The sequence below is a fragment of the Haemorhous mexicanus genome, chromosome 5, assembly GCF_027477595.1.
Source record: "Haemorhous mexicanus isolate bHaeMex1 chromosome 5, bHaeMex1.pri, whole genome shotgun sequence".
Classification (NCBI taxonomy): Eukaryota; Metazoa; Chordata; class Aves; order Passeriformes; family Fringillidae; genus Haemorhous; species Haemorhous mexicanus.
Genome location: NC_082345.1, coordinates 64,549,577 through 64,567,245, shown reverse-complemented (window position 1 = coordinate 64,567,245; position 17,669 = coordinate 64,549,577). Strand labels below are relative to the sequence as shown.

General features: G+C 37.2%; 1 protein-coding gene across 3 annotated transcripts in view; it reads left to right on the top strand.

Annotated features, from left to right (window-relative positions):
* The window catches only part of MAGI2 (membrane associated guanylate kinase, WW and PDZ domain containing 2), a 697,971-nt gene that overhangs the window by 392,748 nt on the left and 287,554 nt on the right, over window positions 1-17,669 (top strand). For all 3 annotated transcript variants that reach the window (XM_059847430.1, XM_059847429.1, XM_059847431.1), the window contains exon 3: window positions 17,006-17,125. In XM_059847430.1, coding sequence (XP_059703413.1) covers window positions 17,006-17,125 — 120 coding nt within the window. The remainder of the gene's footprint in view (window positions 1-17,005; window positions 17,126-17,669) is intronic.

Genomic DNA, 17,669 nt, shown 5'->3' with positions numbered 1-17,669 from the left:
TTATACCCTAGTTGCTGTATCAGAGTCAACATATTATGAGTTCATTTGATTTATGTGTGTTTTAATGTGTTCCTACAATAGCACAAAATCTTCAGGGACTCTGGGATCATTTGGATAAAGAATGTGTATGTAATTCATGCATTTTTCTTTCTGTTCTCAAATGTCTAGTACATTTATTTTTTGTATATCATTATTCATCAGGTTTTCCAGTACCTGTGTAGTTATTACAAAAATGCAGTTAGCAAATTTTAGTATGACTGCCATACATTTCAGCTTTTGCAACATTGTGACTTTCAGTTCTTTCAAGAAAAAAAAAAGGGGGAACTTTTATGTCGCTCAGTTTTATTTTCTTAGAAGGACAGTCATAATTACTATTAAAATGTCCAACAGTATAAACTCAAGACTGTCATCAAAAACAACAACACATCTACATAGCAACATCCAAGGTTAGAGAACCAAAGAATGAAGATATATCCACATTGCTATAAAACAAGGTTTTCTGGGACATTGAAGCATGTGGTGACAGCAGAGAACTCTTGCTGTACATTTGTTCTCCATTCTTGTGTCTTCCTCTAAGGGCACTTTTGAATGAGCTTAGGATCCCCTACATTTCACCTCAGGAGATTTTCTCTCAGCTTTTTCTTCATCGGGAGAGTTTGCTGTCAGTAAAACACATTTTCTATTGAGATGGCAAATTTCTTCTGCAATACTAATTGCCTTATCTTCCTACCATTTTCCCTGTGGAGTCTCCTGCTTCTTCCAAACTTTGCATTATGTCAAGACTTTGTCTTGTCTACATTTTAGTTAGAGAGCACATTTATGGATCTCATATATTTTACCTATTCTTTACCTTTTTTACCTATTACCAGCCTAAAAAAAACTCCACACAAGAATCCATGAAGGTTTAACAGGTGACACAGTGGTGCTCTGTGATATTAGAGAACTAATTGACCTGCAGTGAATTCCTTGACTTTACTGGATTCTAAGATAGAAAAAGAAGCAGTAAGAGAGAGATTGTTATTTATTGAAAAATTTAAGAATTAAATTAAGATTAGAGCATGAGGAAATTGTAATGTGTGATTTATAAGCTTGACTTCAATTACACGAAAATTTTTAAAGCCACAGAACGACATCTTGGCTGTTATAAATCAATGAAATTGCTGTTATTTATGCTAGTTGCAGGTATGATTATATATTGTTAGTTTCTTCATAACTCTATTCTTTCCTTCAGGTATTTCACAAGAAAAGCTCCACAACAATAATTCAGAATGTCAGGAACTGTAGAATTAATTCTTATGGGAGTTTGCATCAGCTGAGCCTACTTAACTTGATCGTTCTTTATTTGTAGCTGATCAAAAATTCAACAGCCTGCATTGTGCCTTTGCCTTCTTATCTCGTGGCACTTTGGGACTGCTCTGAAAAGAGATAGGTGTGTATTTATTTAAAACTTGGTTTACATTGCAGGAAAAAATGTGAAAGATATACAGACTTAAGGTAGCTAATAGGTGATTTCAGATAGAAATATAACACACTCCCTCTAGTGATTAATAGATATTTTCCAAAATCTTCATAAGTTTATATGACTTATTTAAAATGTTGTTGACTACTAAAACTTGTAAGCTATCTTTAAGTTCTGGTGGTACACAGTATGAATATGCTTTACTGCATATTTTGAGTAATATCTCAACATATTTTGAATAATATCTCAACAAGTTGGAATGTTTCATTAGATGCATTTGAATGCAAGATTTTTGGACATATATCATCATCATAAGTTCCTTTTTTTTTTTAAGCTCTGGTAAATCACAGAACCTGTCAGTGATGAATTAATTTTCTCAATGCAGATAAAAATAAATAACAACTGTGAGTTAAATAATAAATAGGCCAATTTGCACTCATAATTCTTACATCTTAAATCTTCATAAAGTGTCATTAAAATTTGATGTTCCTTATACAGATTGATGTGCAAGCAATACATATTGCAAAAATTATATTCAGTGAATATGCAAGGGGGTGGGTTTATGCAGTAATTATAGCATTACTTAATTTATAATTATTATCTTTATTAGATGTAATTTAGCCAACCAATATAATTTAGATACACAAATTCATCTACTACTTTAATAAAATATGCTTGCTGCCCTTGACAACTTCATGCCTTAAGCAAACACAATGTATTGAAAACTCTCTTTTTCTTTTAATTTTTCTTCCTGTGGAGTTCAGCAAACATAAAACTCCGTTATTGCTGCCATTGTTTTATTCTACTTTCAGAAGCTGTTTACTACATCTAAAATTAAAAAGGCCTTGGTTCTCATAATTTTTCTTCCTCAAGGTCAACTGATGTAGCTACTAGTTCTTGACTAGGTTTTCAATATCTAAAAAAAGAGGTATTAGATTTATTAATTTTTCATTCAGCCTTTTATACTGCGATTCAAATTACATTTTTTAAACACCTTTTAAAACAAAAGTAGAACCAATCAAACATTTTAAAAGCAAGCAAAATAGTCAATAAATCAATGAGCTTAATGTTAAACTGTGGGAATTAGACATTAGTCACAGCTCTGTGTGAGCTCTATTTACTTGGTCACTGAAGACACTGTACTGCTTTTGTCAAATGGTTGACAAAGAGGCTCCACCAGTACATCTGTGTTTCCTGTGGGCTAACAGTTTTGTCTGCAGAATTTCTTGAGTTCCATGCCTGTTTGTGGTAACCTAGTCCTACAAAGTGGGAGTTAGATTTGAGGTTCAATCTGGTAACCCACCAGAGAAAGTTCATGATTTGAATGTTACTCCCTGTGAGCTGGTTCAACAGCTGCATGGAAGAAGTCCAACTGAGAGGCAAACCTGAGGCTTGTTGGTAAATGAGGAGAAAAGTCTCTTCCCATGGTGTAAATGACTCCTTCCTTCTGCTGAGCATGGTGGCACAAGAGTTGATGTTGGTAGTGTTGATGTGTTTATGTGTGGCTGTTCCCATAAAAACTGCAGCAATGGCTTGTCCTTCCAGAGCTCACTGTTGTTCTCCCCTGGAGAAATAAGCAGCAGAAGAATTAGCTGAGGTCTGGCAAGTCTGAATGCAGCAGTATATCCTGACTAGTACCAAGTGAGCACAGCAGTACTCATGTTTGAACAGCTTAGTGACAAATGCCATGTGCTGCAAACACACAAGGAAGGAGCCTGAGCCAAAATGAGCCAAAATAAACCAAAATAAGCCAAAATGAGCTCCGTGTCTTGGTGTTCTCCAGCACAACACCCGTGGTAGGAGGGCAGCCCTGCAGTGCAAGTGTGGGCACACCACCTTTTCCTAGAAAGGGTCACAATGCTGAAAGGTGTCCCAAAGGAGAAAACTCTCCCCCACACATTATTTTAAATAAAAACCTGTTCAGCTAGAGAGATTGACCACTGCTCAAATAAGGAGAAGCTTGGCTGGTGTGACAATTCCTAGAACTGAAGTGTCTGAACTTGAGCCCTACTTCATGACAAGCACATATTTGTGGATTTGACAAGCACAGAGCAAGCTAAGGAGCAGACAATGTATGTATGCCAGGTACACCACTTGAAGTAAATTGACAAGTTATAAATTAATCTCAAATATTACAGCTATTGAATGCAGGGGCATTTTTACATACTGGGATGAAGGGATAACTGTATGAATGGCATGTGGTGCCAGAAAAAAAACAAACCCATCCAAATAAACAAAACCCAATCCATACAAGGTCAGTATTTGGATAAGAGAAATGTGAAAAAGCAATAGTGATACTCTACACAGAGCTCTTGAACTTTGAAGAAGCAGAAATCCCAAGATGCTTAAAAGGAAAGAAAGAGTATAATGAAAAATACAGATTATTTGTGTTCTCTCATAGCTGGGGAGCTAGAATAACTGACCCACACTTTTCAGGAAATTTTGTTTCCTAATACCAATTATTAGAACACAAATTCCTGAATAATTATTAAATGCACATATAAAAATAAGAAGATAATTAAATCTGCCTCAGTTTGAGGCAAGTACTTTTAATTTGCTCAGTTATCACCAGTAGGAACAGATGATAGCTTTTGCTAACTGTTTGGAGCTAAAATGACTGCTCTCTAGTGACTGCTGAATTGAATGTTGTAAGGTTGATTATTAGAACTATCATATCAGAAAAGGAAGCATCACTGTATATGAAAAGCATCAATTTTTGTTATTCAACCACAGTAACACTTGCTACTCACCAGTAACGTTTCTTTAAGCTGTGTCAAATACAAGAAAAACATCAAGGTCACACCTGGGACTGAAAACTTTCAGATTGTTCCAAGCCCTTTTTTTAATCAAACATAAAATTTATGTTTTTTCTAGAATAAAGATTTTATCCATTTGTTGAATCACGTAGTCCTCATGAAACAACCTTCACCAGTTCTAGAGTTGCACCTCTGAAATAATCTCTGTTGTAGATAAGAATAGCAATGGGCTTCCCACATTCAGAATTATGTGGAATTTATTTCCTCAATTTCACTGTATTTGACTCCTTTGAAAATAAATCTAAGGTTTGTTTTTTTTTGTCTACCTTCAAAAGAAAAATGAACAAGGTTTTGAATTTATTTTGAAAAATTGAAGGCAGTAGTAATATTTAAGTTTACATCATGCACTTTTGAGTTTGTGAATATGCTATAAAATAATGACTTCTGTGTAAATAATTTATTCAACTTGTTATCGAGGAATGTTTTATTTTATTTTTATTAATGTGAGTTAAACTGAAAATAGTTTTTTTCCTAAAAACAGATGGGAAAAAATCTGTTTCAAATACTTGTGTTTTATGGGTAGTAATATTTTTAGGGAAAGTAATTTAATATAAAAATTAAGATGGTTTCAAAAAAATAGATTTCTTTTCTGAATACTATGGTAGAAATGTTCCATGATGCATTCATTGATGTGAAAGAAGAATAGATTTTCTCTGCTACTATTTTAAACTGGACTTGGTAGAACAGAAAAATAAAACACTGTGTTTCCTTGGAGTTTACTGCATAAGGTCTTAGTTCAATGAAAACTTTATTTTCTATGAAGAACAGTGGAAGAAAAAGAGAGACAGAAATGGTTTTTTAAGGTGTTTTTACCCAGATGACATGGGTAAAACATGTTCTTCTTGATAGATCTATTGGAGTGCATTAGAGTGAAACAACACTGAATTATCTACATTTGTAAATATATATATATATATATATATATAAGATATATAAAATATAAAATAAACCCTATATAAAATTGTTCTAAAATAAACCCCATATAAAATTTAGTTGTGTTTGGTTACAAAGGAAAGCATGTAGGTAACCATTTTGGCTATTATTGTCTGTAGTAATAAAGCTATATGAAAGCATAAAAATATTACCTATGAAAATAAAGGGAAAAGAAAGAAAGAAAAATAGAACTACCCACAGAGCTCACAGTGAGACTTGTTTGCTGCAATGTAGTTACCATTGGTCAAAGTGATGGTCTTGATCCATAGGGGGTGGGGAAAGGTACCCATGACACACAAAGTCCCATGGGTTAAAATAGGCTCAGGCTGGGTGGGGACACCCAGGCACCTTCCCCATGTGGAGGGGAGTTCTACACTGTCTCTTGCAACATACTCTGGTCTGCTGCAGCATTTTCAGATCATGTGCAGTCATCTGGTGGAAGGCTTCAGGAATGGGTCTGGGGGCACTTCAGGGTCTTTGAAGATTTGTGGCACCTTCCAAGACACAGCAGCAGCCCCTCAGCACAGTGGAGCCAGTACAGCCCTATCAGACCTTCCCTGGGGGAGAGGGGGCAGGGGTGACCCTGAGCAGAGGACAATGACCATGAGAAAGAGAACCATGCAGGGTTGGAGCCTCCCCCTCAGAGGTGCAGACCTGGCCTCAGCAAACGAGTCTGTGGGTTTGGCTTCCCCTGCTGCTTTTCAACACAGCTACTGAGAAAGGCTTCCTTTCTGGGTACATTCTTCTCCCTCCAGGCTTGTTTACTTCTCCTTAGGCTCAAGATAACTGGACAATAGGACCCGATTTATCTTGTCTCAAGCCCACACCAGGTGGCTTAACTCAAAGCCCATTTCCTGTCAGGAGACATGTTCTGGGAGGGATTTGGCTTTGGTGGTCACAGATGAGCAGTTTGCTACAGTGGACAGAGGTCCATTCTTTGGTGATTTTAATAATGTTTAATAATGTTCTAATGTTTAAGCTATTAGCCCTAATATTTCAGACTCCCAGGGGTTCACAACATTATAGTTTATATCCTACTTTTGCTCTTTGTACTGAGAAAGCAAGAAGAGCAAGGAGGGAACAAGATTTTTTGTCTTACTCTAGAAGCAGACAAGAAAATATGTGCTTATTCTGCCAGTGTGCCTGAGAGGTGCAGCCTTCAACAGACTGTAACCTTCAGATGAGAAATGTGCTTCCACAGGGACAGAGCAGTGCTGCCTTGGGAAGCAGTCCCACAGCATGACTTCTCCTTCTGCTCAAAGCCCTCCACAGCATGTGGTGGCATCCCACAGTAAGAAATCCTGTCTAGCACTGATGGGATCCCTACTGAGGTACCAGCATTCCCTGTGTCTCAGCAGAGCATTTGCTCTGCTGTCTGGATAGCAGTTGGCCACCAGGGATTTCAGCTGGGAATCTACTGGAAGTGTGGCACACAGTACTGCACAGCCACTCATTCTCTTCTTTGAACTTGTTCAGTAAAAATGACTGCCACAGTATCTGCTGTTACATCTGAGTATTTTTTAGTCACCAAACCAAGGTCTAGTCTGGTGTCTGGTGAATGGTACAGAGTTTTGGCTGTGTATCTCAACTGTAGGGCTGAAAGCCAAGGAATACAACCATTGGAACCAGCAATAAACAGGAAGATATGAAGCCCAGGTAACATTCTACCATTCAGACATCATCCATTGCAGTTTTTGAAAGTACCTTTTAAATCAGAAGAAGTGCTCTGGATTGGGTCTTGCTGGCATGCCTTGTGGATACTGTTCAGAGGTGCATCAGAACATAAATCTGAAGACTATGGAGAGAGAATAGATACATCTGAAGGCTGCCACATTTAAAATACAGATTTTTTTTTTATATTCACACCTACTTTTAGTTGCCTATTTTAAGCATAAAAAATGCCCCTTATTTTACTTTTAGTCATCTGCCCTGATACTCTTAAAGGCCTTTCATTGCTTCATATTATTTATTCATTATTAATTGTTCAGTATTAGTGGCACAAATTTAAACAGCTGAAGTACTGAAGTTTGGTTAAGAATACACGTGTGGATGGTTTCTATGGTAGCCTATTTCACAGCCCCTCTTTTAATGCCTCTCAAAGTAAGACTGTAGATTTAGAAAATCCATTTTTAAATATTTCCTGAGATTTAGTAGCAATGGCTAACAACTTCACCAATCCTTTTAAAATGTTCTATTAAATAGGCATTATACAGAGTGGGTGCCTTCCTATGTTTGAATAAAATATAAAAAGCAAATAATAATATCAGAGGTTTTAGAGTTGAAACGTGATTATTGCAGGCATTGCTGAACCTTTCAGGGTACACAATGGTGTGTTTACAACTTAAGAGAGTTCTTCAGCTCTTTATGGTAATAAGTACAAGCTGCAGAACAGAAGTCATCCATAACAGTTTATTTATAATGTTAATAAAATCAGATGGTAAAAAAACAAGTTATTTTGTTGATAGCAGAAATGTTGTTCTTTACACTAGAAGTGGTGTGCTTCCAGGATTTCTGGAGGTAAATTTGAATTATGCAAAGTACAAATAGATGTTTTGGCATCACAGTTAAACAAATCATCCCAAATCTCACTTAATAATATTTCCACTGATGATCCAATCCATTGAGCCATCAGCAGGAATAACAAATTTGCTAATATTGGACAAAAATTCATCTGCAATGTCTCACTGTTTAGCATAGATACCCATGCCAACTGACTGCTATGCAAATAGTCCTCTAACTATATTATCTATCTTGAAGAGCAGCAAAAATCAAAAATTTCCCAGAAAAGACTTTGTTCATCCAAACACAGTAAGAAATTATTTTCTAATTAAGCTTTTCTAGTAGTAGAAAGCATTTTGCATGTAATTAGGTGAGCTTTTTATTTTATTAGTAACATCGAAAGTTTCTGTCTGGATCTCATTAGCTGGTGATTTTTATAAATCTGTGTGGAAACATCAATGTTCATGTATACATGAGTCTCTCAACATGATGCTCTTATGTATGTCTTCATTACTGAGATCATTCTCTTGTGCACATACATTCCTTTTTATTTAAAACCTATTCTTTGTAGTTGTAATTAAGATTTATGGGGATGCAAACAGCTATGTGCCATAGGAATCAAAGTCTAAATGGACAAAAGAGGTAAAAGTTTGTCATGATCTTTTAGTTTATATCTTTACCTGAAAGAGTGAAAATCCATGAAAGAAGAACAATGACTGTCTAAAGCATGTAAAAAAATAATCTTGGACTCTATTAATTATTTATTAGCTCAAGAAGTTCCTAGTTAACCAAAATAAAACCCCAGACTTTGTACACACAATCTACCACTCATTAATCATCAGATTTTCAAAGTTTTGTCCTCAAATGTTTCTTTATTGCAGTTTGCTGCTTTCTTTCATATCTGTTTAGAAAGCTGATATGGAGTTTTCATTTTCTAATAAGTATGAAAGATATTGGGATATATTGCTGGGGTATTTGCTAAGACATTAACTTGTTTTATTAATAATATCCTAATGTCTTCTGGAGTTTCCTGGCTGGTACTAATTTTTGCCTTTAGAAAAAAGCAACCCACCAACCAGTCAAACAAAACACAAAAACCTCTTGAGGCAACAGTGTGGAATCCAAAATTATTCATACCTGATTTTCCTTCTTTTCATCTTTTCCACTTTTTGAGCATTGAAAATCAGATTCCTTTAGGGGCTTACCTAACCCCTGTAAGGTCTGCACGTCCAAATGCCAGAACAGCCATTTCACAATTTGGCATTTTCCAGGAATTATGAAGAATATAATTTAAGTGTTTAAGATACCTGCATTAGCAACAGCTTTTTTTATTTTTTTACAAGTATTTCCTGCAGTCCTCCATGCTTAACTTTACACAAAGTATTCACACTTCTCTGGTATTAGATATTATCTTTGCAGTTTATTGTTAACATTTTGGAGACTACTATTGGCAAAGATAATGAAAAAGAAGTTATTTTATTTGCTCAAATGCTGTATTGGCAATGAAACTTGGATATCTGGCTTAACACTGGGTGAGAGTTCTTCTCTAAAGAAAGTACCCTGCAGACTTCATGGGAATTCACCCAGTGCAGGAAAGTGATCCAACTGATGCCACCCTAGCAATGTCACATAGCCTTGAAGAGGGAGCACACAGTGTAGCAGTGCCTAACACAGGACAGGGGCACAAAGTGCAAAATTCAAGCCCTTGCACTGTGTAAGGGTAAATCTGGATATGCCACAGTTCAAAGAAAAGTCTCCAGGTATCTGTTCCAGTGAACAGCTGTTGTGCTGCATTTCTTCTCTGGGTGCTTCTTGCTGGTTCCAGTGGTCCTCTCATAATTAACCAAATAAATTAACAAATATATAATGTTCTTACCCACAGTCTTTAGCTAGAACTACTGTCATTTGCATCTCTCAGTTTTACTTTTCTGTTCAGCTCCAATATGACTTTATTTTACAGTGCATAAATTATCTTAGGGCTGTTCACTGTCTGTCACATTGCACAAAACCAAGAGAACAAATAGAAAACCCAGGCTGTGTTTAATAAGAGGCTCCTGTCTGCATATTGAATCTAAAAATAATTTTTAAAAAGGTATTTGAAAGGATGTATGCATCTGGAATCTAATAATCATGCTAACCACCAGGCAGGAGCCTATTTAGCTTACCTAATGCATATCTCTCAAGTTTGGAAATAATGAAAATCTAAAGAACCATTCAAAGAATGCATATTCCATAAAGGACATGCTTATCTTCTCCTATGTGCATTATAAAGTCTCAAATTTGGGAATTTGTTGTTTCTGTTCTACACCATAAAATAAAACATACTTGTTCTAAGAATTATGTGGTGCTGTAGAATGTGTGCACTACAGCCCAGGGCACAGTCCCTTAAGACTCCTTTTCAGTCTTATGTTTTGCTTCTTCAGCAAAAATCAAAACATATCCAACAATGTCATGAATCCCAAATTGTAATACAAACTGTGAAAACCACTGGGTGAGGTTTTTATTTTCTTTTTAAAGGTTTCTTTTGATGTGAATCAGATTCTCCACCTAATTTCAGTAGACATTAGCTGGAGCCATGTAGTTCATCTGGTATTTCTGCTACTCTCAGTGAATGCTAATCATGCACAGGGTATGCAAAACTTCCTTTCTAGTCCACATGAATTAAGCCCCTAGACATGAAGCTTTTAGTTCTGTGATGAAGTATGGCTAACTGCTTTTCACTTTCTTCTGAAAATTGATCATAAAATCCAGTCAATAGTAACACCACAGTGCTTCTTCAAAGTAGCATCAGATTTTTTTCACTCTGTGTACAGGTAACTTTGCAAATAATGCTGCAGTCTCAGAGCTCAGCAGCTGCTAAATGCCTGCTTTCACAGAATGATTGAGGTTGGGAGGGACCTCTGGAGATCATCTTGTCCAACCTATGGCCAGACTCACCAGGCTGCATTGTGGCCAGGAGGTTTTGAAAGTCTTCAGAGGAGACTCCAGAGCCTCTCTGGGCAGTCTGTTCCACTGCTCTGTCTCCCTCACAGTAAAGAAGCTTTTCTTCATATTCAGATGGAACTTCCTGAGTTTCAGTCTGTGCCCATTGACTCTTGCCCTGTCACTGAACAGCACTGAGGAGAATCTGACCCCACCCTCTTAAGGCCTGCCCTTAAGATATTTTTATGCATTGATGAGATCCTCTCTCAGCTGTGCTCTTGCCTCACTGTAGAACATTCAGCATCTTTGCTAAATTTGAATTTATTAACACCCAGATCTTCTTCAGGAACACATTTGCCAAATATTAATGCAGTTTGAAACTATTACTCCTGAAAAACATTTTCAGGAATCTGGAATTCATTCCTTTGCTTCTGCAGCTTTTTTTTTTTAATAGGAATACATCAGAGAAATTGCTGTATTGCACACTTGGAAAAGGGAAACACTTTTATTTTTTCATGACCATTGGCAAGAAGGGACTTATGACATTGTGGTTTATGTTGTTGTTATGATAATTGTCATAAACACTTGAAGCTTCTGGCTTCGTAATATGCCTAAAATCACTTTACTTGAAAATTATGTTTATTATTCTCTTCAGCTGGAAATTCAGTAGATCAAGACAAATGCAGTGCTTCTCTGCTTAATGCAGTTAGCAATTTGACAAGATAGGTATAATTTCCCATACATGTCAGTTCCTCACAGTAATAGTGTTCCAGAGTAATTTGGCAAACAAACAAAAGACCTAATTAAGTATTGTTGAATTTTTCTAAGGCACAGTGTATACAAGGTCATACCAAGGGCTCAGCTGAAGTTTATTAAGGATTAGCAGTCTGTTTCTGCAGGAGGGATCCCTCCAGCTACTGTAATGTATGACAGCCTGGCAGACCATGCTCCACAACAAGCTGTTGTACAGAGCAGAGTTACAGAACAAATTCTCAGTAGAATGTCTAATAAAAGGGCTTCATATATTAAAGGCATTTTTTTTCCTTGCATTTTGTTACATTTGGAACAGATAAGCAAAACCAGACATTATTCACTTCCATACATTTGGAAAATTACTCTAGAAGTAGGTCATTGTGCAAAAAGGACTGGGTTATTCCCCTGCTCTTCTTTTACACTGTAAATCCTTGTGGCAAAAACACACCTTTGCTTTTAAAATTACCTCATGCAGTAGGAACCAAACTGTGAATCCAAATATAAGTCAGCTAAATGTGTGTGAAGATGTTTGAATAGTGGTATGCAAGGTTTGCCTTTAACTTACCAAAAAAAAAAAGGGAAATTTAAATATTTATAACATGCCTGTAAGCTTGGAACATTGAAACCTGTGAGCCCAGTCTGTGAGTTGGCATGGGACCCTTCAGGGAAGTAAGGCCTTTACTTCTACTTTCCTGACCATCATATAGACTCTACAAGGACACAACTAGTACAATTTTAACCTTGAGATCCTGCTAAAGACAGTAAAATACAGATTATTTACTGCAGGGATGAAGTGTTCTTTAAAATATGTCCAAAGTACTGAGGGAGTCTTTCCTGTCACTGTTCTGGGAGGTTTAACTAATATTTATATTCCTAGGCTGACAAATTAATAAATTCGCCTCTTTTTCTTTTCCATAACTACATGGAGTGAGAAAAAAAAAAAAGAAAAAAATTGAGGGAGCACCTTTCCTGCTTTTGAAAGTAGCAGAGCTGGTCAGAGAGAGAGAGAGACTGACTGTGAAGAGAGACTGTGAAGACTCAGTGCCTCTAAGTAGTAGAAATATGTTCCAAGTCAGGCTGTGCACTTTGCTCCCAAATAAGCACTAAAATGTTATAATTATGTAATTGAATACTGAGATTAAAAATAGACATAAATTCCTAGCTCTTCTTCTGCCTCTACAAACTGGTACAGAGCTTTCCAACCCTGGAACTCTTCTAGAATTAATAATTCTATCCTTTTTTACTAATAAAGGCAATCTGGACTGAACACTGCATGAACTGACCATTTTTCCAATCTGCACTAGGAGTCAACCTAAAAGTTCCATTTATATATTGTTCCCCATGCTCAAAAAAACAGAATTTCAAAAATAGTTTAATGCTATTAAATTAACACACTCCTTTTTTTTTAAATAGAAGTAAAGATTTTTTACATGCCTGAGCACCTGCCCTCAGGTGCCTTAAACTCATTTAAAAGAAAAATATTCTTTCAGATGCTATTTATGTAAACAGCACTTAATTCCTCTCCTGAGCTATAGCACCATCCTACAACACACCTGAGCATGGAAAACCTGGACTCTAGTATAGCAAATCACCATAATTCCCCTGTAGAAGAGAAGAAACCAGCTGCAAAGGCAAAGGGTCTTTTTAAAACATAATAATAATAAAAATATATAGCTCATACCTTAAATATCTCTAAACTGTACCAACTCTCCATCTTAAAATTAAAAATCTAAACAAAATAGCTGCTCACTGAATGACCTTTATATATGTTTTGAGAGGAGATGTTTGGTGAATGATGCAAGAAGTGGTCATAAAATCAAGGAAGGTCAATACCAGTCCAGATTTTGTAGACCAAGGTCCTGCAATCTCTAAGGTACCTACAGGCTGTGTGACAGCACCTGCATGACTGGACTGGTCATGGTTACTTGACAGCTTCTCAGTTTGTGTCTTCAATTGCACCTATAAATTGCATTTGTCAGAAATATGCATAGTGCAAATACCCCTTGTTGGTTTTGGTCCTGAAATATCTAAAAGTATAATATTCTTTCATTATGGAATTCAGAGATATTTTTTTCATAGGTTGCCTTGGTAACAAAATTGTAACTGAGTTCTTTTTTCCATTTTGCATTAATAAAGGGCTAAATATTATAAGTAGCAGCAACTGTGTCCTATTAAGCCTTGATGCTGCATAACAAAAGATGTGTTTCTGTAGAAATCTGAGGCTGGAAATTAGTCCTTTGTTTTAAGTCTTAAATCACCATAAGTTTTAGGCCTGCTTATCTGTCTATATGGAGACAGTTAAAGTCAAAATCTAGTAAGTGTAGCTCTAGATTAAAGGCAAGGAAAGAATTTTCTTGTGGTCTGTAAGATTCCTATGTATAGATCTCATGTGCAGACTTTGATGGGTGTTTAGGATGCTCCAGTAACTGTGTCCAGCTCTGTAAATGTGCACATTACAAAGTCCTTGGTGCTTACAGAAAACTGTAAAGGATGGCAGAAGTCCTCTTAGCAACAACTCAATTTCTCCAGGGTGAAGGAGTAAAAGAGGCAATAACCATTGATTATTCCATTAGCCAGGGAGTTGCTTTAACCATTTCCAAGATCTCAGGTCCTCCAGCCTGAGGACAGGAGAGCAGATGCAGGAGGGAAATGGGACTCAGCAAGATTTTATCAAGAGCAATAAAGTTCTTCTGGGGATGGAAGCTGCTGTAGCTGGGGTAGAGTCACCCTGAATTCAAGCAGCTGTTGATCATGGTTTGCTCCTTTCTCCATTTCTTTGTGGGAAGTGACTACTTGATCTTTTATAGGACTGCAGCCCTCACTGTGTACTCACAGTGCAGTGCAGGGCTCTTGGAGCTGACCCCCTGAGCAGTAAAGGAGGATGGAACCATCCAAGTGACAATATGTCCTAGGGGGACTTTATGATGCTTGTATCCCCAGTTGTCTGTTCTGTTTATGCTAGACATTAAGTTCTGCACCTTTAAGACTAGTTCTGAGAGTGAAGGGGGAGAGAAGTGCAGAGTTTATCAGAAAACCCTAAACCAAGGCACACTGTTATCTCCTGCTGTTGTCTAAGCAGATTAGACAGAATATTTAATTAATAGTTAATTAATGCAAGACATGCAAAAGGTATTATCATATCTGTGCCATATCTGAAAAATACATGACTCAGTAATATAAGGACAGAAAGACTAGGTCTTTAGCTTCCAACTTAAGAGAGTGATTCAGAACCTGAAATTTAGTCCATTACAGTTTTCTACATGAGTTGAACAAAGACTGTGACCAAAGCAGAGAAACACAAATAACCAAGTCTATTGTTGGACCTCCTGTGAGACTGCCATCATCCATCATGAATGACTGCTGAATATCCAGGTGTTTAAAACAAACCAGGGTGTATTAACACTAAATAGTATAAAATCATTAAAAATTTCAATTGTGAGGGAGCTCTTTATATCATCTGGTTCAAATTTTCATTCAAAGCAGGGCTAACATTTTATGTAACTTGTCTTTTTTCTTGATTGATAAACTAGTAATCCAAGCTTGTCTACATTAAAAAAAATATTGAAGAAACAGTAAGATAGAGATATTAATTTAATATGTGAGCTTCCTCCCTGTGCTGTGTCTGGAATAGCCTTGATTTGCCAGAGTGTTTTGTGAGGAAGATACAGTTTTTGTCAGTATTCTTTGATAGTGAAAAGTTTCTCAGGAGAGAGCGTGCAGAACAAACATCTGATGTCTGTGCTGTTAGCAGAGTTCTCTGGAGCTCAGGGGCTCACCAGGATCCCTGTGCTCCAATACAGTCCTCACAAAGGGCTGGAGATCTTTAGGGGTGCTGCTGCATCCCCAGACATCAGATAATCCATGGGAAATAAACTCAGCATGCTTATGGACAATCCAAGTGTCTGAGGGCTTTAACAATACCATCTCCAAACCACAAAAGTAACCACAAAATCACAGAGTGGGTCAGGTTGGAGGAGACCACAGTGGGGCATCTGTTCCAACCTCCCTGCTCCAGCAGTGTCATCTTAGAGCACATGGCCCAGGATTGCATCCAAATGGCTCTGAAATATCTCCCAGGAGAGAGACTCCCCATCCTCTCTGGGCAACCCATTCCAGTGCTTGGTCACTGCAGAGGGAAGTTCTGCCAAATGTTCAGATAGAGCTGCGCATCAAACACCGCCACATGTCCTCGTGGCTGGCACCACTGAGCAGAGCCTGCCTTTGTCCTCTTGGCATCCCCTCTTTAGATAATTATGCACATTAATGAGGTTCCCTCTCAACTGTCTTCTCTCAAGGCTGAACAGGCCCAGCTCCCTCAGCCTTTACTCATCAGAGGGATTCTCAATCCCTCAATTATCCTTGTCACCCTCCACTATATCCACTTCAAGAGCACCACACCTTCCTTGTACTGAGGAGCCCAGAATTGCACACACTACTCCAGATGAACAGAGTACTCTAGAAAATAGTATGAGAATTCCCAGAAATTAGCAGTTTTAGTTGTAAATGTTGAGGTGGGGAGGGAATTGGAGAAAATGAGGGAAGGGTCTTATAGATTTATCAAAATATATTCCCCATGTTAAGTACTGAAATATTGTCTTGGCAGTCTCATTCAGTCTTTGCCATGGACTTCAAGCTTTGTCTGAGGAGAAAAAGGTCTCTATGACAGGCAATGGAGTTAATCTAACACTTTTATGTCTCTGTGTCTTCAAGTAACAAAGGAGGTTGGGCATGTTTCCAACCACTTCCCAGTGTCAACAGTCTTTAAACCAAACCCTACAAGGGTGATGTAATCAGTACAGTATTGATAAAGAATTGATTAAGATGTTTCAAACACTCTGAGACTGAGGAGAACCAAAAATACCTCCATTTCCAAATGGAATTCTAAGACTTAATTAGTGGTTTCAGTCAAATCAAGGAATAACCTGACCACAAGAAACTGGACCATTGGGAAATCAGGTCAGTTTCAGACTCTTCCCTGCGAACATCCCAACCTCTGCTAGCTAAGCCAAGTCACTTGTCAGGCTGTGTGTAATATTATCTGTCAGCTTTTACAGAGTTCTGTCATCCAGGGATGACAATAGAGGCAATAACTAAATATAAACACCTGTGCAGCTTGACAGCATGGTTAGCAGGTGATTTTAATCCCACAGGCCCTAAAGCCCAACCATTTGTCAAGTCCACTTATGGCACTGAAACAAGCAATGTGAATATAACCCTTACAGATGTACTTACAGAACTATTTTTTTTGAGTTCTAAACAAATGTTTAAAATATCATGAAGCAGATTAATTTTTAAAAAGACTGTTTTGTGTTACCTCTGAATTCCTGATGTCACTAAGGGTCTTTCTAGTAATGTAAAAATAACAGCAGTAGGATAGTTTTTCATTAGTGAGAATAAATATAGATCCAAATAATATCTGGCATGATCTTAAACATACATCTCATATACCTCTGTCAGCTTCAGCAAATAGAGGTAGATTGCTTTAAAAGCATCCTCACAAGGAAGATGTGCTATGTAAGATGTTGTGTAAGTGGTTTACTTTGTGACTTTTCCAAAGCTTTCAAAAAGATCATTCTGCATTTAGGCCATGTGCTTGACAGTGTGTCTATCATCTTACTAACAGGCACCACAAGGCCTCATAAGGAGGGGGAAGTCCCTGGTGTGGACTATATTTTCATCACTGTTGAAGATTTTATGGAATTGGAGAAAAGTGGTGCTCTCCTAGAAAGCGGAACATATGAAGGTAAGCAGGCTTTTACTGCTAAGTGTGTATCATGTTTCCATTGTACTGTTCTCTCATTTGATGGAATTGCTCTGCTCTATCCTGTTACAAATATGTCATTGCTACTGCTATCAGAAGTTTGTGAAGAGCCATATGGCCATTATGAAAATATTTTAATATGTAAAAGCTACATGCAGATGAGTTCATTGTAATTTTAGTATATTATAGTGGTTAAGAGAAACATGGTACTACATTGCATTTACAGGACAGAAACACTAGTCCTTTACACTCAAGAGCGTTTCCACAGAATTTCAGCAAACAGCTGCTTTTGTAACATAGGGCAAACACATTCTATAGCAGAAACCAAGTGTGAGGCTGACACTTTTCCTTTGCACGTGGGATCCTGCAATTATCCATCTATATCAGAAGCTGAAACCTCACTACTTAAATAACAGAGGAAGAATTTGCTATGTCATGTCTTATGGGCTTTGTAAAGTTATTGAAAATAACTCATTAATTTTGTAAAATGGCAAAAGGATAGGGGCTGTCCTAATGGCTGTATTAG